At 46.5% G+C, this 27756-nt stretch overlaps 1 protein-coding gene across 1 annotated transcript in view; it reads right to left on the minus strand.

Annotated features, from left to right (window-relative positions):
- The window catches only part of LOC144602585 (E3 ubiquitin-protein ligase TRIM39-like), a 43098-nt gene continuing 15342 nt past the window's right edge, over window positions 1–27756 (minus strand). The window contains exons 7-13 of the mRNA XM_078415713.1: window positions 25623–25650; window positions 20711–20806; window positions 16196–16255; window positions 11176–11198; window positions 10965–11083; window positions 3867–4051; window positions 1–66 (exon numbers count right to left, since the gene is read on the minus strand). Coding sequence (XP_078271839.1) covers window positions 1–66; window positions 3867–4051; window positions 10965–11083; window positions 11176–11198; window positions 16196–16255; window positions 20711–20806; window positions 25623–25650 — 577 coding nt within the window. The remainder of the gene's footprint in view (window positions 67–3866; window positions 4052–10964; window positions 11084–11175; window positions 11199–16195; window positions 16256–20710; window positions 20807–25622; window positions 25651–27756) is intronic.

Consider the following 27756-nt stretch of genomic DNA (forward strand, 5'->3'; position numbering starts at 1 on the left):
TTAGGTCGAGAGAATGAGCAGATTTGGACACCGTCCGGAGAGCAGCGCCGGTGACAAGAACGCAATCTAAGAGGACGAGGAAAAGGCGAAAGAAACAAGGAGGCGGACAAGCTGAAGAAGGGTCCCAATCTGAAACCTCGTCTGTCCAGTTCCCTCTACAGACGCTGTCCGACTCACTGAGTTACTCCAGCACTTTGTCTTTTGTTGAAGATTCCAGCATCTGCAGTCTCTTGTGACTACAAAGACACCGAGCTCCGATTTCCTCTTTAACTTGGGATAATAAATGCTTTTGATATTAGCGTTAATTATCCTTTCAGATCGAAAGCCGCGCTGAACTACTGCCCTATCTCATTGGTGACGCTCGGACGATCCTTGATCGGACTTGATCCAATCTGAAGAAGGGTCTCGACCCGAAACGTCACCCATTCCTTCTCTCCCGAGATGCTGCCTGACCCGCTGAGTTACTCTAGCATTTTGTGTTTACATTCGATTTAAAACAGCATCTGCAGTTTTTATTTCCTACACTTGATCGGACTTTGTTGGCTTTAACTTGGACTAAATGGTTATTCCATTATCATGTTCATCTGCAACTGAACCAGCCTCTCACCAACTGGAAAGCGGCCCTGAACGACCATTTGCCTCTTTGGAGACCCTCGGACTATCTTTAATCGGACTTTACTGGACTTTATCTTCCACTAAACGTTATTCCCTTTATCGTTTACGTGTGCACTGTGAATTGCTCGATTGTAATCATGTGCAGTCTTTACCTAAGAACACTGAGGACGTCTGGTCTACCCCAACAGCTGCTGACGACATTCTACCGCTGCACCATAGAGAGCATCCTAACACATGGCATCCCTGTGTGGTACCTCAGCTGCACGGAGGCAGAAAGGAAAGCTCTTCAGCGAGTAGTCCATGGTGCTCAGAGGACCATCGGAACACAGCTACCAGCCTTGGAGGGCATCTACAACATACGATGCCTCAGAAAAGCCACCAGCATCCACAAAGACTCTTCACACCCCTGCAAAAGTCTGTTCGAACTTCTACCATCGGGCAGACGATACAAGGCCTTCTACGCCCGCACCTCCAGACTCAGGAACAGCTTCATCCCCAGGGCCAGAGCTGCTATGAACCGGCCCTGCTAAGCCGGATGGTCACATCGCACAGTGAACCGGCACAGATCTACTTGCACTTTATTCTGTTTTAAAACTGTTACAATTTGTCTCGTTGGGCGGTTGTTGTTTAAATTAATTAAATTATTTCATCGTATGAGAGACGCATTCCCAATCTCGTTGTACCCCTGTACAATGACTGTAAAGATATATTGTATTGTATTGCAAGATAATATAAGAAAATAACTGCAGATGCTGGTACAAATCGATTTTTTCACAAAATACTGGAGTAACTCAGCAGGTCAGGCAGCATCTCGGGAGAGAAGGAATGGGTGACGTTTCAGGTCGAGACCCTTCTTCAGACTGATGTCAGGGGGGTGGGACAAATGAAGGATATAGGTGGAGACAGGAAGATAGAGGGAGATCTGGGAAGGGGGAGGGGAAGTGAGGGACAGAGGGACTATCTAAAGTTGGAGATGTAATGTTAAAATTGTACAGGGCATTGGTGATGCCGAATCTGGAGTATGGTGTGCAGTTCTGGTGGCCAAATTATAGGAAGGATGTCGACAAAATGGAGAGGGTACAGAGGAGATTTACTAGAATGTTGCCTGGGTTTCAGCACTCAAGCTACAGAGAGAGGTTGAACAGGTTGGGCCTTTATTCTTTGGAGCGTAGAAGGTTGAGGGGGGGACTTGATAGAGGTTTTTAAAATTTTAAGAGGGACGGACAGAGTTGACGTGGGTAGGCTTTTCCCTTTGAGAGTGGGGAAGATTCCAACAAGGGGACATAGCTTCAGAATTGAGGGACAAAAGTTTAGGGGTAACATGAGGGGTAACTTCTTTACTCAGAGGGTGGTAGCTGTATGGAATGGGCTTCCGGTGGAAGTGGTGGAGGCAGGCTCGATTTTATTATTTAAGAGTAAATTGGATAGGTATATGGATAAGAGGGGATTAGAGGGTTATAGTCTGAGAGCAGGTAGATGAGACTAGGTCAGAGAGAGTGGTCAGCATGGACTGGTAGGGCCGAACGGGCCTGTTTCCGTGCTGTAGTTGTTATTATGGTTATATGGTTATAAGTCGACGTTCATACCACTGGGCTGCAAACTGCCAAGGCGAAATATGAGGTGCTGTTCGTCCAATTTCCGGTGGGCCCCACTATGGCACTGGAGGAGGCCCATGACAGAAAGGTCAGACTGGGAATGGGAGGGGGAGTTGAAGTGCTCGGCCACCGGGAGATCAGTTTTGTCAATGCGGACCAAGCGCAGGTGTTCAGCGAAGCGATCGCCAAGCCTGCGCTTGATTTCGCCGATGTAAATAAGTTGACATCTAGAGCAGCGGATGCAATAGATGAGGTTGGAGGAGGTGCAGGTGAACCTTTGTCTCACCTGGAAAGACTGTTTGGGTCCTAGGATGGAGTTGAGGGGGGAGGTAAAGGGACAGGTGTTGCATCTCGTGCGGTTGCAGGGGAAAGTGCCTGGGGTTGGGGTGGTTTGGGTAGGAAGGGACGAGTGGACCAGGGAGTTATGGAGGGAACGGTCTCTGCGGAACGCAGAGAGGGGAGGGGATGGGAAGATATGGCCAGTGGTGGGGTCCCATTGTAGGTGACGGAAATGTTGGTGGATGATATGTTGGATCCGCTGGCTGGTGGGGTGGAAGGTGAGAACGAGGGGGATTCTGTCCTTGTTGCGAGTGGGGGGAGGGGGAGCAAGAGCGGAGCTGCGGGATGTAGAAGAGACCCTAGTGAAAGCCTCATCGATAGTGGAGGAGGGGAAGCCCCGTTTCCTGAAGAACGAGGACATCTCTGATGCCCTAGTGTGAAACACCTCATCCCGGGCATAGATGCCGCGTAGACGGAGGAATTGGGAGTAGGGGATAAACTTTTTGCAGGGGACCGGGTGGGAAGAAATGTAGTCCAGATAGCTGTGCGAGTCGGTGGGTATATAGTAAATGTCAGTCACTAGTCTGTCTCCTGTGATGGAGATGGTGAGCTCCAGAAACAGGAGGGAGATGTCGGAGATAGTCCAGGTATATTTAAGTGAAGGAGAGATATCGGAGGTCCTTCCTTCCCGCTGCTGTGAGACTGCACAAACAGCACTGCTCCCACCAGACCAGTCAACAGTTAAGGAATACACAGTAAACTGATCACAATTTATACGTCTTTATTTTTATTTATAATGAATGTCTCCTGTTATCCACTTTGCTGCTGTAACACTGTAAATTTCCACGGTGTGGGACAATTAAATGAATTTATTTATTATCATTATTATTATTATTATTATCATCACAGGCGGCAGTCTAGGAATTTTATGGTCATTGATTCCCGGAACAGACTTGTTTAACATCTAAAAGAACCGAGGTGATTTAACTATATTCCCGGTGCTGGTGAAGGATTGATAGAATTTGTTAATTACTGACACGGAGCGGAACCGGAGCAGATTCTCAGCCAGTGGTTTTCATCCCAGAGCGCGAAGAAAGGATAAAGTTTCTCCGTGAATTTATTACCAGTGAAGGAGTGGAGATGGGACTTGGTGTCCGCGTCGTAAAATGAAACTGTCCCGGACTCGTAACTGAGATAAACTCCCACCCTCCCGGGGATGGGACGGGCGGGGAGACGGGATGAAGGGGAGGTGACTGCAACAAACGCGTCATCCCCCCGCCAGATGCTCCAGACTCCAGTCTCCGGGGTCGGTGTGAGCTTTCCCTTCCTCTCCACAGACTCTGCGGCGACTCCTAGACTCCAGCCCCGACTCCCCACCACCTCCACCTCCCAGTAATGTCTCCCCGATGTGAATCCCTCCGATCCCAGCACACACACACTGCCTGTAAACCTCTTCCCGGTGCCAGGGAGACTCCTCCGGGTCCCGGTCCCTCTCACCCTCTTCCGATCCTCAGACACCTCGAGCTGCGCATGCGCTGTTTCCACATCCAGGGTGACGGAGACTGGGGGGAGAAGCAGAGAATCAGAGAGTCCCCGGGGGTCGGGGGGAGACTCGGGCAGCGCGGCCCCGGGACCGGGGGAGAGGCCGCTCGGCCTCAGGCACAGGCGGGCGGACAACTGAAACCTTGCCCGGAGTTTTCTTTCCCCCTCCCCCTACCACGTAAGATGGACAACAGAAATCCTTCCCGGATCTTTTTTCCCGAGGTAGAGGCGAGAGTTGTGGTATGTCGTGGGCAAGCAGATGCAATTGGGAGAGAGGAGGTAGGAGAAATTGTGGGCAGATGGGTGTGCCGGCGTGATACTGAGTGAAAATGGAGGCTTGATTGGCGGGACAGTTGAGGAGTTAAATGTCTACTGGAGGTAATTAAAAATGAGGTCGTTATATTTTGGTGATACAGGGGGAAAGATGTGACTGTGCTGGAGAGAGTGCAAAGGAGATTCACCGGGAAGTTGCCTCCATTGGTTGCCTCCATGCTGATATGTCGTGGGCAAGCAGATGCAATTGGGAGAGAGGAGATAGGAGAAATGGTGGGCGGATGGGTGTGCGGGCGTGATATTGAGTGATTTTGCTTATGGTGGTGAAAATGGGGGCTATATTGGCGGGGCAGTTGAGGAGTTAAATGTTTACTGGAGGTTATTAAAAATGAGGAAAGATGTGACTGTGCTGGAGAGAGTCCAAAGGAGATTCACTGGGAAGTTGCCTCCATTGAAGGACTTGAATAATGCTGATTTGGAGACCTAGGAGAAGTTTACAAGTTTACGAGACACAGAGAGGGGGTAGTTAGTCAGATTCAGTTCCCCATCTTAATGGTACCAAAAACAAGGTTATTGGTTTAAAGTGAGAGGATGGAGTTTAAAGAAGACTAGACCAAGTGGGCCCAAACCTCTACTGCACTGGTGCAGCACCCTCTCCTTCCACCCTCCCCCCTCCCCCTCACCCTACCCGCTCCCCTCCTCTAAACCTCCATCCCCCACCCCACTCCTTCCACACAACCTCCCCTTCCAGCTTCCCCTCAATCCTACTCCATCCCCTTGAACCCCCCTTATCCTCCCTCCTCCACCCTCCCTCCCTCCCTAGGAGATAGATTTAAACTTTAAAATGTGAATAACTTTAAAAATATAACACTGATTTCAATGAAACTCCTTCCATTAGCACCAAAGGGACGACGGTGAGTAAGCTGGGCATAAAATTGTTGTGCTATCATGAAGTGTTTTGGCTGTAGTTCAGGAACAAACAAACAAACAGGCGAGAGTTTTAGTATATAGATGTTAGGGATAAATCTCTTGCACAGAGAGTAGTTGATACCTGGAAAATGCTCCCATTGGAGGAGGTGGAGTCACTAACTTCAAGAGTCATTTAGACAGACAGTTGTACACGCGAGGTATATAAGGGCGTTGACGTGTTGTGAACCAATGGGATTGATGTAGATGTGCAAAATGATCGGAATAGAGATAGTGGGTCGAAGGGTCCATTTCCCTGCAGTAGACTGGGACTGAATGAAGTGAATCACTGAGCCTTCACTGCCATCCGATACGGAGAATCCCAAAGGTCTACCTTCCTCTGAGTGCAGAACTATCTTCTTATCTCTATCCTATATAACCTACTGCCTATTCTGAGACGATAACCTCTGTTCTGGACACCTCAGGAAAGGGAAAGATCCTCCCATCATGCTGCCTGTTAAGTCGAGTAGAACTTTGTGTTTCACTGAGATCTCCTCACTTTCTCTCTAATGTAGAACATAGACAATAGACAATAGACACACGAGTAGGCCATTCGGCCCTTCGAGCTACCACCACCATTCAATATGATCATGGCTGATCATTCTCAATCGGTACCCCGCTCCTGCCTTCTCCCCATACCCCCTGACTCCGCTATCCTTAAGAGCTCTATCTAGCTCTCTCTTGAATGCATTCAGAGAATTGGCCTCCACTGAATTCTGAGGCAGAAAACTCCACAGATTTACAACTCTCCGACTGAAAATGTTTTTCCTCATCTCCGTTCTAAATGGCCTACCCCTTATTCTTAAACTGTGGCCCCTTGATCTGGACTCCCCCAAAATTGGGAACATGTTTCCTGCCTCTAACGTGTCCAACCCTTTAATAATCTTATATGTTTCGATAAGATCCCCTCTCATCCTTCTAAATTCCAGTGTATACAAGCCTAGGCACTCCAGTCTTTCAACATACGACAGTCCTGCCATTCCGGGAATTAACCTAGTAAACCTATGCCGCACGCCCTCAATAGCATGAATATCCTTCCCCAATAGAAACATACAGAACAGGTACACGCCCTTTGGCCCAGCATATCAGCGCCATCCATGATGCCTATGAACATAAACTAATCCCATTTGGTTGCACATGGCCCGTTTTCCTCTTTTCCTTGCCCGTGCCTATCCCACGTACCCTGTATTGGCTGTGTAAATACCTCTCAAACATCGGTGTGATCGCTGCTACTGCAGTGCCCCCTGGAAGCATATTCTTAGAAGTTAGGTGTACTTTTAAAAAGCCTTACAATCCTCCGTTAAATTTTCATTCTGTTTCCTTGAACATATGCCCTCTACGATTTACACCTTCTCATAATTTAAAATAATTCTATCAGTTTCCCTTCAGCCTTTGACAGTCCACAAAAAACAAGCAAATGTATCCGACCTCTCCCAATAGCTAATGCCCTCTAATCCAGGCAGCATTCTGGTAAACCTCTTCTGCACATTTCCCAAGGCATCCACTTTCTTCCTGCAAAGGGACGACCAGAACTGCACAAAATACTCCAAATTATGCCTAAGTCCTGCAAAGCTGAAACATAATTTCCTGACTCTTAGCGTATGTTACTACAGAGTCTGTGGGTTACTCAGGTAAATATATTCACGGTGTCTAAAGATTATCAATTCCAGTTTACAGTGGGAACGTAGATTGAGGAGGTTGTGCCCACGAACAGGAGTTTTTCCTTGTGAATGTGTTTAAGGGTATCTATGTCAGGCCGATGAAACTGTGCGTGCTTTTCCGAGACTCGATCTTGGGCCGAGATCTATCCGGTCTCGTTCTTACAATGCATCAGTATGGGATTTGAGAAAGTCTTTGCGGCTCAAGGGTCCAACAGGGGGCAGACCTGAGTCAACCAGAGTCAACGATAGTCACTTACAGGTTAGGCAGGGCCCATGGCACAGATCTCCACAGGACGCCCGCCTATCCCCATGACAATACTGCTCATTCGTTGTTCATTATAATTTAATTCCGTTACTTCCAATTTCCTGACTACCGAGGTACGGGCAGTAGATTCTTTGGCGGATGGCGGGACTCGAGGGTGGTCTGTTGCCTCCCTGGTGCCAGGGTTCAAGACATCACGGAGCGGCTTCAGAACATCCTAGCGAGGGAAGGTGATCAACAGGACATAGTTGTGCACGTGGGCACGAACGACGTCAGGAGGAGGAGGAAGGAGATACTGCAACGTGAGTTTAGAGAGTTAGGAAGAAGACGGAGAAGTAGGACGTCAAAGGTGGTTGTCTCTGGACTCCTACCTGTACCTCGTGCTGGTGAGGGCAGGAACAGAGAGATCGGGGATATGAATGTATGGCTGAGCGGCTGGTGCAGGGAGCAGGGATTTAGATTTCTAGACCACTGGGATCTCTTCTGGGGTAGGGGTGTACAAAAGGGACTGGTTACCCCTTAACAACAGGGGACCAACATTCTGGCAGGTAGGTTTGCTAGTGCTACAAGTGTGGCTTTAAACTAAGTAGTGGGGGGGGAGGGGTTGACAAACTGGGAATATGAAGATGGAGTTAACGGGGAAGCGAATAGAGGAGAAATTGCAAAGGAATCTCGAATGAATGGGAAGGGAAGTTCGAGAAGGGATAAGATAGTATGGTCAGGGCCAATTGTGACCGGTGTGAGAGAGGAGGTGAATACCGAAATTAAAGTGTTGTATTTAAATGCGCGAAGTATAAAAAATAAAGTGGATGAGCTTGAGGCGCAGTTAGACATTGGCAAGTATGATGTTGTGGGAATCACTGAGACATGGCTACAAGAGGACCAGGGCTGGGAACTGAATATTCAGGGGTACACAACATATAGAAAAGACAGACAGGTGGGCAGAGGGGGTGGGGTCGGTCTGTTGGTGAGGAATGATATTCACTCCCTTGCAAGTATGGATAGAAATGAGGAATTGTAAGGGTAAAAAGACCCTAATGGGAGTTATCTACAGGCCCCCAAACAGTAGCCTCGACATAGGGTGCATGTTGAATCAGGAGCTAAAATTGGCATGTTGTAAATGTAATGCTACGGTGGTTATGGGAGATTTTAACATGCAGGTAGACTGGGAAAATCAGGTTGGTAATGGACCCCAGGAAAGAGAGTTTGTGGAGTGTCTCCAAGATGGATTCTTAGAACAGCTTGTACTGGAGCCTACTCGGGAGAAGGCAATTCTGGATTTAGTGTTGTGTAATGAACCTGATCTGATAAGGGGACTCGAGGTAAAAGAGCCATTAGGAGGCAGTGATCACAATATGATAAGTTTTACTCTACAAATTGAGAGGGAGAAGGGAAAATCGGAAGTGTCAGTATTATAGTATAGCAAAGGGGATTACAGAGGCATGAGGCAGGAGCTGGCCAGAATTGACTGGAAGGAGGCCCTAGCAGGGAAGATGGTGGAACAGCAATGGCAGGTATTCCTGGGAATAATGCAGAAGTTGCAGGATCAATTCATCCCAAAGAGGAGGAAAGATTCTAAGGGGAGTAAGAGGCACCCGTGGCTGACAAGGGAAGTCAAGGACAGCATAAAAATAAAAGAGAAGAAGTACAACCATGCAAAGAAGAGTGGGAAGCCAGAGGATTGGGACTCTTTTAAAGAGCAACAGAAGATGACAAAGAAGGCATTACGGGGAGAAAAGATGAGGAAGGAAAGTAAACTAGCCAATAATATAAAGGAGGATAGTAAAAGCTTTTTAGGTATGTAAAGAGGAAAACAAATAGTCAAGGCAAATGTGGGTCCTTTGTAGACAGAAGCAGGGGAATTTATTATGGGGAACAAGGAAATGGCAGACGAGTTGAACCGATACTTTGGATCTGCATTCACTCAGGAAGATACAAGCAATCTCCCAGATGTTCTAGTGGCAAGAGATCCTAGGGTGACAGAGGAACTGAAGGAAATCCACATTAGGCCGGAAATGGTGTTGGGTAGACTGATGAGACTGAAGGCTGATAAATCCCCAGGGCCTGATGGTCTGCATCCCACAGTACTTAAGGAGGTGTCGCTAGAAATTGTAGACGCATTGGTGATCATTTTCCAATGTTCTATGGATTCAGCATCAGTTCCTGTGGATTGGAGGGTAGCTAATGTTGTCCAAATGTTAAGAAAGGAGGGAGATAGAAAACAGATAATTATAGACCAGTTCGTCTTACATCAGTGGTGGGGAAGATGCTGGAGTAAATTATAAAATACAAAATTGGATAGCAGTAACAGGATCGTTCCGAGTCACCATGAATTTACGAAGGGGAAATCATGCTTGACTAATCTTCTGGAATTCTTTGAGGATGTAACTAGGAAAATTGACAGGGGAGAGCCGGTGGATGTGGTGTACCTTGACCTTCAGAAAGCCTTCGACAACGTTCCACATAGGAGATTAGTGGGCAAAATTAGAGCACATGGTATTGGAGGTCGGGTACTGACATGGATAGAAAATTGGTTGACAGAAAGAAAGCAAAGAGTGGGGATAAATGGGTCCCTTTCAGAATGGCAGGCAGTAACTAGTGGGATACCGCAAGGCTTGGTGCTGGGACTGCATCTAATTACAATATACATTAATGACTTGGATGAAGGGATTAAAAATACTATTAGCAAATTTCCAGATGATACAAAGCTGGGTGGTAGTGTGAACTGTCAGGAAGATGCTAAGAGGTTGCAGGGTGACTTGGACAGGTTGTGTGAATGGGCGGATGCATGGCAGATGCAGTTTAATGTGGATAAGTGTGAGAATAGGAAGGCAGAGTTTTATCTGAATGGTGTCATGTTCGAAAAAGGGGACGTACAACGAGATCTGGGTGTCCTAGTGCATCATTCACTGAAAAGAAGCATGCAGGTACAGCAGGCAGTGAAGAAAGCCAATGGAATGTTGGTCTTCATAACAAGGGGAGATGAGTATAGGAGAAAAGAGGACCTTCTGCAGTTGTACAGGGCCCTAGTGAGACCGCACCTCGAGTACTGTGTGCAGTTTTGGTCTCCAAATTTGAGGAAGGATATTCTTGCCATTGAGGGCGTGCAGCGTAGGTTTACTAGGTTAATTCCCGGAATGGCGGGACTGTCATATGTTGAAAGACTGGAGCGACTAGGCTTGTATACACTGGAATTTAGAAGGATGAGAGGGGATCGTATCGAAACGTACAAGATTATTAAGGGGTTGGACACGTTAGAGGCAGGAAACATGTTCCCAATGTTGGGGGAGTCCAGAACAAGGGGCCACAGTTTAAGAATAAGGGGTAGGCCATTTAGAAATGAGATGAGGAAAAACCTTTTCAGTCAAAGAGTTGTGAATCTGTGGGATTCTCTGCCTCAGAAGGCAGTGGAGGCCAAGTCTCTGAATGGATTCAAGAGTGAGCTAGATAGAGCTCTTACGGATAGCGGAGTCAGGGGAGAAGGCAGGGACGGGGTACTTGATGGGGTAATTGAATGGCAATGCTCGCTCGAAGGGCCAAATGGCCTCCTCCTGCACCTATTGTCTATTGTCTATTGTGCTCCTGTGTTACCTGTGTTCCAGGATCTAACATCTCCAGCTGACCATGTGTGCGTGAGGCTTCTCAGTCAGTGGGTTGGTGCAGGAATGAAACTCCAATTACCATTCAGTGCTTTATCCTGGCCAATCTTTGCATCACATGAAAACATCAATGTTTCCCACAAACCAAGTGAAATAAGTCCATATGTTTTACCTTGCTTAAAGGAATCAAACGTTTCTATCAACTCTGCCTTCAACAAAAAGAGGTGGTTGAATTTTTCGGCCGTTATGGCACCATCTGTCACTGACAATGATTTCACCTCATCACTAATCCTGCAAATATTAAATAGCTGATTACAAATTGTGCATTGATGTTTATGAGGAAATATGTTACATGCGGAGTTTCAGTGAAGAACATGCCCTACCTTCGCTTGCAAACAGCTTCCTCCTGAAATAAATAAAACACAAGACTGTATTGACCGAGAAGGAACTACTGAGAGCACGAATTTCACCCAGATTATTGCAGCAGCAGCAGCAGCAATCAGCAGTAGCAGCAGCAGCAAGCAGCAGTAGCAGCAGTAGCAAGCAGCAGCAAGCAGCACCAAGCTGTGTTGCTTGGGAAGTAGTGTGTGGGGATTGTGTGGGGATAGTAAGGAGTAAGACCTGTGTGATCTCCCGGACTAGTTTCGATCGCCTAGCTTGGGGTCGGAGAGGAATTTCCCGGATTTTTTCCCAAATTGGCCTGGGTTTTTTATCCGGTTTTTCGCCTCTCCCAGGAGATCACTCAGTTCTTTTGGGTGGGCGGTTGGAGCAGTTGGAGTAGCGGCCGGGCGGTAGGTTTAGTAACCGAGCGCGGGGCTTTGTTTGGAGAGTATAACTGCCAGGGCAGTTTTTTGTTCTGGGTGTCAGATGTGGGGAATCTGGGAGTCTGATAGTCTTCCAGACATCCACATCTGCGCCAGGTGTGACGAGATGGGGCTCCTAAGGGACCGTATTAGGAACCTGGAGCGGCAGATTGATGACCTCCGTCTGATCAGGGAGAGTGAGGAGGTTATAGATAGGAGTTACAGGGAGGTGGTCACTCCTAGACCACGGAAGGTAGACAAGTGGGTCACTGTTAGGGGGGGCAAGGAACAGAGGCAGGGACTAGGGAGTACCCCTGTGGCTGTACCCCTTGGAAATAAGTACTCCTGTTTAAGTACTGTTGGGGGGGACAGCCTACCTGGGGGCAACGACGGTGCCCGGGCCTCTGGCAAGGAGTCCGGCCCTGTTGCTCAGAAGGGTAGGGAAAGGAAGAGGAGAGCAGTAGTAATAGGGGACTCTATAGTGAGGGGGTCAGATAGGCGTTTCTGTGGACGCAGTCGGGAGACCCGGATGGTGGTTTGCCTCCCTGGTGCCGGTGTCCGGGATGTGTCTGAGCGTGTCCAGGATATCCTGAAAGGGGAGGGAGAGGAGCCAAAGGTCGTGGTACATATAGGTACCAACAATATAGGTAGGATAAGGGAAGAGGTCCTGAAAAGAGAATTCAGGGGGCTAGGAAGTGAGTTAAAAAAAAGGACTTCCAAAGTAATAATCTCAGGCTTACTGCCTGTGCCACGCGATAGTGAGAATAGGAATGGAGTGAGGTGGAGGATAAATACGTGGCTGAGGAACTGGTGCAGGGAGCAGGGTTTCAAGTTTCTGGATCATTGGGACCTCTTCTGGGGGAAGTATGACCTGTACAAAAAGAACGGGTTGCATCTGAACCCGAGGGGAACCAATATCCTGGCGGGGAGATTTGCTAAAATAACTGCGGAGACTTTAAACCAGTACGGTTGGGGGGAGGGACTCAAACACAGATAGCTAATAGGCAGTGTGTGAGGCAGGAGGCAGAAAAGGGAAACACTCAGACCCAATATGTAGGAGAGAAAGAAGGGAAAAGAAATAAACTGAGAATAAGAAATGATGGGTCCCTTAAATGTGTATATTTTAATGCTAGGAGCATTGTAAGAAAGGTAGATGAGCTTAGAGCCTGGATTGACATCTGGAAGTATGATGTTGTGGCGATCAGTGAAACATGGTTGCAGGAGGGTTGCGATTGGCAATTAAATATTCCAGGATTTCATTGTTTCAGATGTGATAGAATCGGAGGGGCAAGAGGTGGGGGTGTTGCATTGCTTGTCAGGGAGGATATCACAGCAGTGCTTTGGCAGGACAGACTAGAAGGCTCGATTAAGGAGGCTGTTTGGGTGGAACTCAGAAATGAGAAAGGTTTAGCAACACTTATAGGGGTGTATTATAGACCGCCAAATAGGGAACGAGAATTGGAAGAGCAAATATGTAAGGAGATAGCAGATATTAGTAGTAAGCACAGAGTGGTGATTGTGGGTGATTTCAATTTTCCGTATATAGACTGGGAATCACATTCTGTTAAAGGGCTGGATGGTTTGGAGTTTGTAAAATGTGTGCAGGATAGTTTTTTGCAGCAATACGTAGAGGTGCCTACCAGAGAAGGGGCAGTGTTGGACCTCCTGTTAGGAAATGAGATGGGTCAGGTGACGGAGGTATGTGTTGAGGAGCACTTTGGGTCTAGTGATCATAATGCCATTAGTTTCAATATCATTATGGAGAAGGTCAAATCTGGACCAAGGGTTGAGATTTTGGATTGGAGAAAGGCTAATTTTGAGGAGATGAGAAAGGATTTAAAAGGAGTGAAATGGAAATTGTTGTTTTATGAAAAGGATATAATAGAGAAATGGAGGATATTTAAAGGTGAAATTTTGAGAGTACAGAGTCTTTATGTCCCTGTTCGGTGGAAAGGAAAGAATAATAATTTGAAAGAGCCGTGGTTTTCCAGGGAAATTGGACACTTGGTTCGGAAAAAGAGGGAGATATACAATAAATATAAGCGGCAGGGAGTAAATGAGGTTCTTGAGGAATATAAAGAATGTAAAAGGAATCTTAAAAAGGAAATTAGAAAAGCGAAAAAAGATATGAGGCTGCTTTGGCAAGTAATGTAAAAGTAAACCCCAAGGGGTTCTACAGATATGTCAATAGCAAAAGGATAGTGAGGGATAAAATTGGTCCATTAGAGAGTCAGAGTGGACAGCTATGTGCTGAGCCGGAAGAAATGGGGGAGATATTAAACAATTTCTTTTCTTCGGTATTTACCGAAGAGAAGGATATTGAATTATGTGAGGTAAGCGAAACAAGTAGAGTAGTGATGGAAATTAGGATGATTAAAGAAGAGGAGGTACGGACACTTTTGAAGAATATAAAAATGGATAAGTCTCCAGGTCCTGATAGGATATTCCCTAGGACATTGAGGGAAGTTAGTGCAGAAATAGCAGGGGCTATGACGGAAATATTTCAAACGTCATTAGAAACAGGGATGGTGCCGGAAGATTGGTGCATTGCGCATGTTGTGCCTTTGTTTAAAAAAGGTTCTAAAAGTAAACCTAGCAATTATAGACCTATTAGTTTGACGTCTGTGGTGGGAAAATTAATGGAAAAGATACTTAGGAACAATATATATAATGATTTGGATAATCAAGGCCTGATTAGAAACAGTCAACATGGATTTGTGCCTGGAAGGTCATGTTTGACTAATCTTCTTGAATTTTTTGAAGAGGTTACCAGGGAAATTGATAAGGGCAAGGCTGTGGATGTTGTCTATATGGACTTCAGTCAGGCATTTGACAAGGTTCCACATGGAAGGTTGATTAAGAAGGTTAAATCGTTGGGTATTAATAGTGAGGTTGCAAGATGGATTCAACAATGGCTGAATGGGAGATACCAGAGGGTAACGGTTGACAATTGTATGTCAGGTTGGAGGCCAGTGTCTAGTGGAGTGCCCCAAGGATCTGTGTTGGGTCCACTGTTGTTTGTCATTTACATTAATGATCTGGATGATGGTGTGGCAAATTGGATTAGTAAATATGCAGATGATACTAAGATAGGTGGAGTAGTTGATAGTGAGGTAGATTTTCAAAGTCTACAGAGAGACTTGGGCCTTTTGGAAGGGTGGGCTGAAAGATGGCAGATGGAGTTTAATGCTGATAAGTGTGAGGTGCTGCATTTTGGTAGGACAAATCAAAATAGGACGTACAGGGTAAATGGTAGGGAATTGAGGAATGCAGTGGAACAGAGGGATCTGGGAATAACTGTGCATTGTTCCCTGAAGGTGGAATCTCATGTGGATAGGGTGGTGAAGAAGGCGTTTGGTATGCTTGCCTTTATAAATCAGAGCATCGAGTATAGAAGTTGGGATGTAATGTTGAAATTGTACAGGGCATTGGTGAGGCCGAATCTGGAGTATGGTGTGCAGTTCTGGTCGCCAAATTATAGGAAGGATGTCGACAAAATGGAGAGGGTACAGAGGAGATTTACTAGAATGTTGCCTGGGTTTCAGCACTTGGGCTACAGAGAGAGGTTGAACAGGTTGGGTCTTTATTCTTTGGAGCGTAGAAGGTTGAGGGGGGACTTGATAGTGGTTTTTTAAATTATGAGAGGGACGGACAGAGTTGACGTGGGTAGGCTTTTCCCTTTGAGAGTGGGGAAGATTCCAACAAGGGGACATAGCTTCAGAATTGAGGGACAAAGGTTTAGGGGTAACATGAGGGGGAACTTCTTTACTCAGAGGGTTGTGGCTGTATGGAATGGGCTTCCGGTGGAAGTGGTGGAGGGTGGCTCGATTTTATTATTTAAGAGTAAATTGGATAGGTATATGGATAGGAGGGGATTGGAGGGTTATGGTCTGAGTGCAGGTAGATGAGACTAGGTCAGTGAGAATGGTCGGCGTGGACTGGTAGGGCCGGACAGGCCTGTTTCCATGCTGTAGTTGTTATATGTTATATATATGTTATATATGTTATATATTACGAGGTGTTAAAAATTCCCATTTCTCCACTCTCACCCCCACTGACACACAGAGAAGAATAATGATATTGCAGACATAGAACCGATGAAGGAAGTATAAAAATTATTCTAAAAATTACACGATGCTGACGGGATAGTCTGGACAGGGTGTGCGTTTCAGCCGAATAAGGGGTAGACCATTTAGAATGGAGATGAGGAGAAACTTTTTCAGCCAGATAGTTGTGAATCTGTGGAATTCTCTGCCTCAGAAGGCAGTGGAGGCCATTTCTCTGGATGCTTTCAAGAGAGAGCAAGATAGAGCTCTTAAGGATAGCGGAGTCAGGGGGTATGGGGAGAAGGCAGGAACGGGGTACTGATTGAGAATGATCAGCCATGATCACATTGAATGGAGTTGCTGGCTCGAAGGGCTGCATGGTCTACTTCTGCACTTGTTGTCTCTTGTCTATTGATTATGATGTTAGTGATATGTAGGAAGGAACTGCGGATGCATAGACAATAGACAACATAGTTGAATTTGTTTCAAATATATTAGACGCCATTTTGTGATAGTGCACATTTATAGAAGCAAATTTAAATAGACTTCCTTACCTCTAGAAATTTCACGCTGTCTTTTTGTTGCATTCTTTCCTGTAAACGCAGGAGTTCCTCCTGAATAGAATTTAAATTCTCTTGAATCGAACGAAGATTTTTCTCCATTGGATTTAAAATCCGCTCCTCATCTTCGCGTATATCTTTGAGGAAGTACTTTTCTTTCTCCGTGATAATCTGGTGCAGTTCAGCAAACTGGGATGTGACATGGGACTGAAGGCTGTGTGACTCTTCCTGTCAAATGAATGCTGAAGATTAACATAATATATTTCTGTATTGTGTTTGCTTACAGAATAAGTGGCCATATAGCCCATCAGCGCCCGGTTCTCAGAATTATCTAATCAATCAAATTCTCTCACATTTTCCTGAAACAAAGTTTAATTCTCCTTTAATTCTCCTTCCCATTCCCACACTGACCTTTCTGTCCTAGGTCTCCTCCATTGTCAGAGGGAGGCTAATTGCAAAATTGGAGAAACAGCATCTCATATTTCGCGTGGGCAGCTTTCAGCCCAGTAATATTGACTTCTCTCACTTCAGGTAGCCCCAGCATTCCCTCTCTCTCTATCCCTCCCCCACCCAAGTCGCACTAACTTCTCGCTTTCACCCCATAAACAGTTAACAATGGCCTGTTTCCTTTATCGTCGTTACTTGTTGGAATATCTTTTATTCATTGTTCTTTATTTCTCTGCGTTATCCTCTACTCTATGTCCCTCGTTTCCGTTATCTCTAACCTGTCTAACCAGTTCTGGGGGAGGTGGGACCAGTACAAACAGGACGGTCTGCACCTGAGCTGGAATGGAACCAATGTCCTTGGGGGAGTGTTTCCTAGCGCTGTCGGGGAGGATTTAAACTAATATGGCAGGGGGATGGGAACAAGAGCAGAGAGACAGAGGGGTATAAAATGAGGGTAGAAACAATAGGTAACAAGGTGAAAAGTAAAAGTGGCAGGCAGACAAATCCAGGGCAAAAATCAAAAAGGACCACTCTGCAACATAATTATATAAGGGGCAAGAGTGTCATAAAAACAAGCCTGAAGGCTTTGTGTCTCAATGCAAGGAGTATACGTAATGAGGTGGATGAATTATATGTGGAGATAGTTGTTAATGATTATGATGTAGTTGGGATTACGGAGACATGGCTCCAGGGTGACCAAGACTGGGAGCTCAACATCCAGGGATATTCTATATTCAGGCGGGATAGACAGAAAGGAAAAGGAGGTGGGGTAGCGTTGCTGGTTTGAGAGGAGATTAACGCAGTGGAAAGGAAGGACATTAGCTCAGAGGATGTGGAATCGATATGGGTAGAGCTGCGAAACACTAAGGGGCAGAAAACGCTAGTGGGAGTTGTGTACAGGCCACCTAACAGCAGTAGCGAGGTTGGGGATGGCATCAAACAGGAAATTAGAAATGCGTGCACTAAAAGTGCAGCAGTTAGAATGGGTGACTTCAATCTACATATAGATTGGGTGAACCAAATTGGCAGGGGTGCTGAGGAAGAGGATTTCTTGGAATGTTTGCGAGATGGTTTTCTAAACCAACATGTCGAGGAACCAACGAGAGAGCAGGCCATTCTAGACTGGGTATTGAGTAATGAGGAAGGGTTAGTTAGCAGTCTTTTTGTGCGAGGTACCTTGGGCAAAAGTGACTATAATATGGTGGAATTCTTCATTACTTAAAGAAATGTAACTTTGAGGGTATGAGGCGTGAATTGTCCAAGATAGACTGGCAATTTATACTTAAAGGGTTGACGGTGGACATGCAATGGAAGGCATTTAAAGATTGCATGGATGAACTACAACAATTGTTCATCCCAGTTTGGCAATAGAACAAACCAAGAAAGGTAGTGCATCCGTGGCTAACAAGGGAAATCAAGGATAGTATTAAAACAAAAGATGAAGCATATAAATTAGCCAGAAAAAGTCATACCAGAGGACTGGGAGAAATTCAGAGTCCAGCAGAGGAGGGCTTAATTAGGAAAGGGAAAATATATTATGAGAGAAAACTGGCAGGGAACATAAAAATTGACTGCAAAAGCTTTTATAGATATGTGAAGAGAAAAAGACTAGTTAAGACAAATGTAGGTCCCTTGCAGTCGGAAACAGGTCAATTGATCATAGGGAACAAGGAAATGGTAGACCAATTGAACAACTACTTTGGTTCTGTCTTCACTAGGGAAGACATAAACAATCTGCCGGAAATAACAGGGGACCGGGGGTCTAATGAGATGGAGGAACTGAGGGTAATCCAGGTTAGTCGGGAAGTGGTGTTAGGTAAATTAAATGGATTAAAGGCCGATAAATCCCCAGGGCCAGATAGGCTGCATCCCAGAGTGCTTAAGGAAGTAGCCTCAGAAATAGTGGATGCATTAGTGATAATTTTTCAAAACTCTTTAGATTCTGGAGTAGTTCCTGAGGATTGGAGGGTAGCTAATGTAACCCCACTTTTTAAAAAGGGAGGGAGAGAGAAAACGGGGGATTATAGACCAGTTAGCCTAACATCGGTAGTGGGGAAAATGCTAGAGTCAGTTATTAAACATGTGATAGCATCGCATTTGGAAAGTGGTGAAATCATCGGACAAAGTCAGCATGGATTTATGAAAGGCAAATCATGCCTGACAAATCTTATAGAATTTTTCGAGGATGTAACTAGTAGAGTGGATAAGGGAGAACCAGTCGATTTGTTATATCTGGACTTTCAGAAGGCCTTTGACAAGGTCCCACATAGGAGATTGGGGTACAAACTTAAAGCACATGGTATTGGGGGTTCAGTGTTGAGGTCGATAGAGAATTGGTTGGCGGACAGGAAACAAAGTGTAGGAATAAACGGGTCCTTTTCGGAATGGCAGGCAGTGACTAGTGGGGTACCGCAAGGCTCAGTGCTGGGACCCCAGTTATTTACAATATATATTAATGATTTGGACGAGGGAATTGAATGCAACATCTCTAAGTTTGCGGATGACACGAAGCTGGGTGGCAGTGTTAGCTGCGAGGAGGATGCTAGGAGGCTGCAGAGTGACTTGGATAGATTAGGAGAGTGGGCAAATGCATGGCAGATGCAATATAATGTGGATAAATGTGAGGTTATCCACTTTGGCGGCAAGAACAGGAAAGCAGAGTATTACCTGAATGGTGGCCAATTAGGAAAAGGGGAGATGCAACGTGACCCGGGTGTCATGGTGCACCAGTCATTGAAAGCAAGCGTGCAGGTGCAGCAGGCAGTGAAGAAAGCGAATGGTATGTTAGCATTCATAGCAAGAGGATTTGAGTATAGGAGCAGGGAGGTTCTGCTGCAGTTGTACAGGGCCTTGGTGAGACCGCACCTGGAGTATTGTGTACAGTTTTGGTCTCCTAATCTGAGGAAAGACATTCTAGCCTTAGAGGGAATACAGAGAAGTTCACCAGATTGATCCCTGGGATGGCAGGACTTTCATATGAAGAAAGACTGGATAGACTAGGCTTATACTCGCTGGAATTAAGAAGACTGAGGGGGGATCTTATTGAAACATACAAAATTCTTAAGGGGTTGGAGAGGCTAGATGCGGGAAGATTGTTCCCGATGTTGGGGAAGTCCAGAACCAGGGGTCACAGTTTAAGGATAAGGGGGAAGTCTTTTAGGACCGAGATGAGAAAACATTTCTTCACACAGAGAGTGGTGAGTCTGTGGAATTCTCTGCCACAGAAGGTAGTTGAGGCTATTTCATTGGCTATATTTAAGAGGGAGTTAGATGTGGCCTTTATGGCTAAAGGGATCAGGGGGTATGGGGTACGGGATACTGAGCTGGATGATCAGCCATAGACAATAGACAATAGACAATAGGTGCAGGAGTAGGCCATTCAGCCCTTCAAGCCAGCACCGCCATTCAATGCGATCATGGCTGATCACTCTCAATCAGTACCCCGTTCCTGCCTTCTCCCCATACCCCTCACTCCGCTATCCTTAAGAGCTCTATCCAACTCTCTCTTGAAAGCATCCAACGAACTGGCCTCCACTGCCTTCTGAGGCAGAGAATTCCACACCTTCACCACTCTCTGACTGAAAAAGTTCTTCCTCATCTCCGTTCTAAATGGCCTACCCCTTATTCTTAAACTGTGGCCCCTTGTTCTGGACTCCCCCAACATTGGGAACATGTTTCCTGCCTCTAATGTGTCCAATCACCTAATTATCTTATATGTTTCAATAAGATCCCCCCTCATCCTTCTAAATTCCAGTGTATACAAGCCCATGATCATATTGAATGGCGGTGCAGGCTCAAAGGGCCGAATGGCCTATTCCTGCACCTATTTTCTACGTTTCTATGTTTCTAAGGGTCTCGTCCCGAAACATGACCCATTCATTCTCTCCAGAGATGCTGCCAGTCCCGCTGAGTTACTCCAGCTTTTTGTGTCTATCTTCGGTTCAAACCAGCATCTGCAGTTCCTCCCAACGCACCTAATTTCAGCAGTCAATTCATCCAACATGTCCACTACACATTAAAATGAGCAACGCTGCATAAAAATTCCAGATAGAAAGGCCTCACCCGAACTTTGGAAATCTTTCGTAATTGTTGTTGTTCTATTTCTTCGATATCAGATTTATTTTTCGTGACAGATTCTATGGCCGATTTTACCCGAGCCTAGGATCAAAGAATAAAGGCGTTAGACATCAAAGACTCAACAAGGTAAATAAAGATACAAATATGTTTGCATTAACCTTGTAGATGTCAACAGCTTCTTTAATCGGCTGGAAGCTGTGGTTTCTGTGTTCCAGCGCATCTCGACAAACCAGACAGATCAGTTTCTTGTCATTTTCACAAAACAGCTTCTTTTCTTCCTGATGTTCCTCGCAGAAAAGTTTACTTCCCTTCTCTGTCCGATTCAGGCTCAGTGCTCGAGCTTTCTCAGACAGTCTCGCCAAGGCCCGATTTACTCTGAGGCTGCGGTCTGCAATCTCCTCTCTACATTCCGGGCAGGAGTTTCTCCCCTCCCTGCCCCAACTCTGTGTGATACAGGAGCGGCAGAAGTTGTGCCCGCACTCCAGTATAACTGGGTCGGTGAAGAAATCCAGGCAGATGGGACAAACTGCCTCCTCGGACCAACTCTCGACCTGGTCTTTCGAAGCCATTTTAATTCCGAGCATTTCCGGGTTCGAAGTTTGTTTGCTTTTGGGAGAGGCTTAATTCTTGCAGTATCGCGTTATCCACACTGCACCCTCCCACTTCGTATAATGAATGTTAATTGACTGCAATAGACAATAGGCAATAGACGCAGGAGGAGGCCATTCAGCCCTTCGAGCCAGCGCCACCACTCAATGTGATCGTGGCTGATCATTCTCAATCAGTACCCCGGTCCTGCCTTCTCCCCATACCCCATGACTCCGATATCCTAAAGATCTTTATTTAGCTCTCTTGAAATCATCCAGAGATTTGGCCTCCACTGCCTTCTGAGCCAGAGAATTCCACAGATTTACAACTCTCTGAGTGAAAAACTTTTTCCTGATCTACGTTCTAAATGGCCTACCCTTTAGTCTTAAACTGTGGCCCCTGGTTCTGGACTCCCCCAACATTGGGAACATGTTTCCTGCCTCCAACATGTCCAATCCCTTAATAATCTTATATATTTCAATAAGATCCCCTCTCATCCTTCTAAATTCCAGTGTATACAAGTCAATTCGCTCCTGTCTTTCAACATACGACAGTCCCAGAATTCCGGGAATTAACCTAGTGAACCTAAGCTGCACGCCCTCAATAGCAAGAATATCCCTCCTCAAATTTGGAGACCAAAACTGCACACAGCACTCCAGGTGCGTTCTCACTAGGGCAATGAACAACTGCAGAAGGACCTCTTTGCTCCTATACTCAACCCCCCTTGTTATGATGGCCAACATGCCATTGACTTTCTTCACTGCCCGGTGTACCTGCATGCTTCCTTTCAGTGACTGATGCACTCGGACACCCAGATCTCATTGTACGTCCCCTTTTCCTAACTTGACACCATTCAGATAATAATCTGCCTTCCTATTCTTATCACCAAAGTGGATAAGCTCACATTTCTCCACATTAAACTGCAAGGGTTCATTGTGTAGTTGTCCGAGCAAACCTCCAACTAATCTCACAGGAGGGAGCGGCCGTTAGTTCCTTAAAGTGAATATACCAGAGATATGGACCTGGGACAGTGTAAAGCAGAACAATGGGGAACAAGGCCAAAATGGTGCCATATGTGGATGGGAAACGATGGTGTAATATAAATTTAGACCAACTGTTAAATGGTAACGTGCGAACACCGGTGAAATGTGGCGTTCCACAGTCTCTCGGTGTAATCTACACGTGTAGGAAGGAACTGCAGATACTGGTTTAAAAGCTGGAGTAACTCAACGGGTCTGACAGCACCTCTGGAGAAAATGAATGGGCGACGTTTCGGGTCGAGACCCTTCTTCAGAGTGAGCGTTAGGGGAAAGATAAACATTCCCCCTGGTGTTATTTCCGTGCTCACTGGGGTTTTTACGACGCGGAATTTGGTGATTAAATGGGAGCCGTTCAGCGCCGACCTGTTGTCCACCGGGTTTCTGCCCCACAGCCCCTGAGCCCCGCTCCTGACGCCGGTCCCGGGACCTGACCCTTTCACACACCCGGAGAGGAACCGGAGTAGATTCTCAGCCACTGGGTTTCTTGCCAAGGCCCAAAGAAAGGATAAAGTTTCTCCGTGAATTTATTCCCAGTGAAGGTGTGGAGATGGGACTTGGTGTCCGCGTCGTAAAAGGAAACTGTCCCGGACTCGTAACTGAGATAAACTCTCACCCTCCCGGGTATGGGACGGGCGGGGAGACGGGATAGAGGGGAGGTGACTACATTAAGCTCATTGCCATCCCGCTCGATGCTCCAGACTCCAGTCTCCGGGGTCAGTTCGACCTGTCGCTTCCTCTCCACAGACTCTGCGGCGTCTCCTAGACTCCAGTACTCACTCCCCGTCACATCCACCTCCCAGTAATGTCTCCCCGATGTGAATCCCTCCGATCCCAGCACACACAGCCAGTTTGTGAACCTCTTCCCGGTGTCAGGGAGACTCCTCCGGGTCCCGGTCTGTCCCACCCTCTTCCGATCCTCAGACACCTCGAGCAGCGGATGCGCTGTTTCCACATCCAGGGTGACGGAGACTGGGGGGAGAAGCAGAGAATCAGAGAGTCCCCGGGGGGGTCGGGGGGAGACTCGGGCAGCGCGACCCCGGGACTGGGGGAGAGGCCGCTCGGCCTCGGGCACAGGCGGGCGGACAACTGAAAGTTTCACGTGGGGGATTTTCCACAATTGCGCGAGACGGAAAAGAGAAATGCATTTCCGCTACTTTTCTTCCGGGAAGTGGAAGTGAAATGTTTTGGTTGTCGCGGACGGGGAGAGCGAAATGGGAGACGAGGATGGCGAAGTTGCGCCTGGGTACATGTGTGCGTCAGACTGAGTTATTGTAATGGCCGTATTAAATATCAGTGGGTGCATGTGTCCTGCGATGGCGAGTGTATTCATGGATGGTTGTGTAAGTCATGGCGTGTCCTCACACGTAAGGTGTGTGTTGGTGATAGTGTGTGCTGTATGCCTGTGGACTAGTCGAATGAATAAATTCACTGGTAGACCCAAAATGCTGGAGTAACTCAGCGGGCCAGGCAGCATCTCTGGATAGACGGAATGGGCGACGTTTCGAGTCGAGACCCTTCTTCAGACTGATGCCAGGGGAGTGGGTGGGACAGATATGGAATGTAGTCGGAGACAGAAAGGCTGGTGGGCGAACTGGGGAGGAGGGGGGGATAGAGAGGAAAGCAAGGGCTATTTGAAGTTAGAGAAGTCAATGTTCATACCGCCTAGGTGTAAACTACCCACGCGAAATATGAGGTGCCGTTCCTTCAATTTGCTGCTCCTTCACTCTGACAATGGAGGAGGCCCAGGACAGAAAGGACATATTGGGAATGGGAGGGGGAGTTGAAATACTGAACCACCGGGAGATCAGGGAGGTTAAGACGGACTGAGCGAAGGTGTTCAGCGAAATGATCGCCGAGCCTGCGCTTGGTCTCGCCGATGTAGGGAAGTCGACACCAAGAACAGCAGATACAGTAGATGAGGTTGGAGGAGGTGCAAGTGAACCTCTGCCTCACATGGAAAGACTGTTTGGGTCCTTGGATGAAGTTGAGGGGGGGGAGGTAAAGGGACAGGTGTTGCATCTCTTGCGGTTGATGGGAAAGTACGGGGGGGGGGGTGGATTGGTTGGGAAGGGACCAGTTGACCAGGGCGTTTCGTATGGAATGGTCTCTGCAGAAAGGGGTGGAGATGGGAAGATGTGGCCTGTAGTGGGATCCAGTTGGAGGTGGTGAAAATGTTGGAGAATTACAGTATATGTATGAATTAAGTTCACTGCGTCTGAATAAGGGGTAGGCCATTTAGAACGGAGATGAGGAAGAACTTTTTCAGTCAGAGAATGGTGAAGGTGTGGAATGCTCTGCCTCAGAAGGCAGTGGAGGCCAGTTCGTTGGATGCTTTCAAGAGAGAGCTGGATAGAGCTCTTAAGGATAGCGGAGTGAGGGGGTATGGGGAGAAAGCAGGAACGGGGTACTGATTGAGAGTGATCAGCCATGATCGCATTCAATGGTGGTGCTGGCTCGAAGGGCTGAATGGCCTACTCCTGCACCTATTGTCTATTGTCTATTGTATGTATTCTTTGTTACAAAGAGATCGTAGATTGTGGAGGTTGTACCCACGAACTGCCATTTTGTCCCGTGAATGTGTTTATGGGGATCTTTTCTAGGCCGATGAGAATGTGTGAGTTTCTCATAGCTCAGGTCATGGGCCCAGATCTCTCAAATGCTTCAATGTGCAGTTTGAATGAAACTGCGAGTTTTAAAAGTCCAACAGGGCGCAGACTTGAGTTAACCTAAATCTGCAGTCACTGACATGTTAGACAGGGTTAGTGGCAGATTTCCATCTCTGAAGAACCACCATATACCTTGATGTCTATCCTGGACATCACCCTGATACCTACTTTTAATCATTATAATTTCAGTTAATTTTAATTTTAATTTCCTGGCCACTGTGGTAGAATTCAAACTCATATCTCGATGTGTGTGTGTGTGGCTGTGCGAGTCCCATTGTAGGACCTATCCAACAGCCTAGGTATTGGTTGTATCGTGTTCCTGTGTTGGATGTGCTCAAGGATCGAACATCTCCAGCTGATCATTGTGCGTGAGGCTTCTCATCCCGTGGAGCTGGAGTTGGTATGAAACTTTAATCACCATTCAGTCCGTTATCCTGGCCAATCTTTGCATCTGATAAAAAAACAGCAATGTGTCTCACAAACATAGTGAAATAAATCTATATGTTTTATCTTGTTTAATGGAGTCAAACGTTTCCTTCAAAACTGTCTTCAACAAAAAAAGAGATGGTTGAATTTCTCAACGGGTATGGAATCATCTCTCACCGACAGTGGCTGCTCGTCACCTCTGACCCTGCAAATGTTTATTAGCTGATTACAAACTGAGCAATGATTTTTCTAGGAAATATGTTACCGGTCCATGCAGAGCGGCAGTGAATAGCAAGTCTTACCTCTTCTTACAATCAGTTTCCTCCTGAAATAAATAAAACATAAATCTGAATTGACTGAGACAGACCGTCGACATCCTCACAACCAGGAAGTTTACCCTATTTATTACAAGGTGTTAAACAGTCCCATTGCCAATTCTCACTCCCTCGGATTCACAGGGCAAAGCAGATATTTTGCAGACAGAGAAACAAGGGAGAAAATACTAAAATGTTAATTAGAATGAGACCGTACTGACGGGATAGACTGGATAGGTTGTGGTTGTGCGTTTTAGCCGGGTAAGATGTCCGTGATGATCGGATAGTGTAATTTTAGATTAGTGATTAATTTGACCAGGAGGGAACGGAGAAAGTATCTTTACTTGTGGAGACACCAAATGACAAAGATAAAATAAATATAATTTTTAATTTTTTTAAAAATAAAATGGTCTTCAACATATTCCTTTAGGAATTCAGCAATTCAGCAATGAGAAAGGGGAACCTGCCACCACAAATGTGGTTGAAGCAGAGAGTATGTGTTATGGGGTGGGGGGAGGGCTGTTGGAGAAACACGTGTGGGTCTATCGAGTTCAGAACATTGTAGGTCAGTGCGGTGAATGGGTGGAAGGGGGTTTATCTGGTGCCGCAGAATTGACAGGAGAAGATGGACTGAATGGTCTGTCTGTGACGTAAAATGGGATGTACTACGATTGTCCAGGCCGACCCTGCAACGCTGCCAAGACAATGAGCCTTCATGGTCAGGTCAGGAACCCTGCACTGACAACAACAATGTCGATGTCGTTGTGGAGAGCGGACAACAGTGTGAGCGGCAAAGGCAGCTCACGGAATTGGGAGAGGTCACAAGTGGGTCATCGCTCCATCAGGAAGGGCCATTTGCTTCTTGGCGGATGGTAAGAAGAAGATAAACACAGAAGTAAGTACATCATGGTTTATTATGGTTTTATTTACAGAGTAATATATCAACATATCTGTTGGCCTGCGGCAAGTATTACATTTATTCCGTCTCTAGACACATGAGGGGGGTGAGGGGGAGGGGCAGGGGGCTTAGGTAGAGAGATCGAGCAGATTTGGATGCCGGGTGACTTCACCGACCCGAGAGCAGCGCCGGTGACAAGAACGCAATCTAGGAGGACGAGGAAAAGGCGGAGAACAAGGAGGCGGACAAGCTGAAGAAGGGTCCCAATCTGAAACCTCGTCTGTCCAGTTCCCCCCGCAGACGCTGTCCGACTCACTGAGTTACTCCAGCACTTTGTCCTTTGTTGAAGATTCCAGCATCTGCAGTCTCTTGTGACTGCATAGACACCAGCTCCGATTTGCTCTTTAACTTGGGATAATAAATGCTTTTAATATTGCCGTTAATTATCCTTTCAGATCGGAAGCCGCGCTGAACTACTGCCGTATCTCATTGGTGACGCTCGGACGATCCTTGATCGGACTTGGTCCAGTCTGAAGAAGGGTCTCGACCCGAAACGTCACCCATTCCTTCTCTCCCGAGATGCTGCCTGACCCGCTGAGTTACTCCAGCATTTTGTGTCTACTTTCGATTTAAACCAGCATCTGCAGTTTTTATTTCCTACACTTGATCGGACTTTGTTGGCTTTAACTTGGGCTAAACGTTATTCCCTTATCATGTCCATCTGCAACTGAACCAGCCTCTCACCAACTGGAAAGCGGCCCTGAACGACCATTTGCCTCTTTGGAGACCCTCGGACTATCTTTAATCGGACTTTGCTGGACTTTATCTTGCACTAAACGTTATTCCCTTTATCGTTTACGTGTGCACTGTGAACGGCTCGATTGTAATCATGTGCAGTCTTTACATAAGAACACTGAAGAAGTCTGGTCTACCTCAACAGCTGCTGACGACATTCTACCGCTGCACCATATTGAGCATCCTAACACATGGCATCCCTATGTGACAATAGACAATAGACAATAGGTGCAGGAGTAGGCCATTCAGCCCTTCGAGCCAGCACCGCCATTCAATGCGATCATGGCTGATCACTCTCAATCAG

This window comes from Rhinoraja longicauda, chromosome 19, assembly GCF_053455715.1.
Source record: "Rhinoraja longicauda isolate Sanriku21f chromosome 19, sRhiLon1.1, whole genome shotgun sequence".
Lineage (NCBI taxonomy): Eukaryota > Metazoa > Chordata > Chondrichthyes > Rajiformes > Arhynchobatidae > Rhinoraja > Rhinoraja longicauda.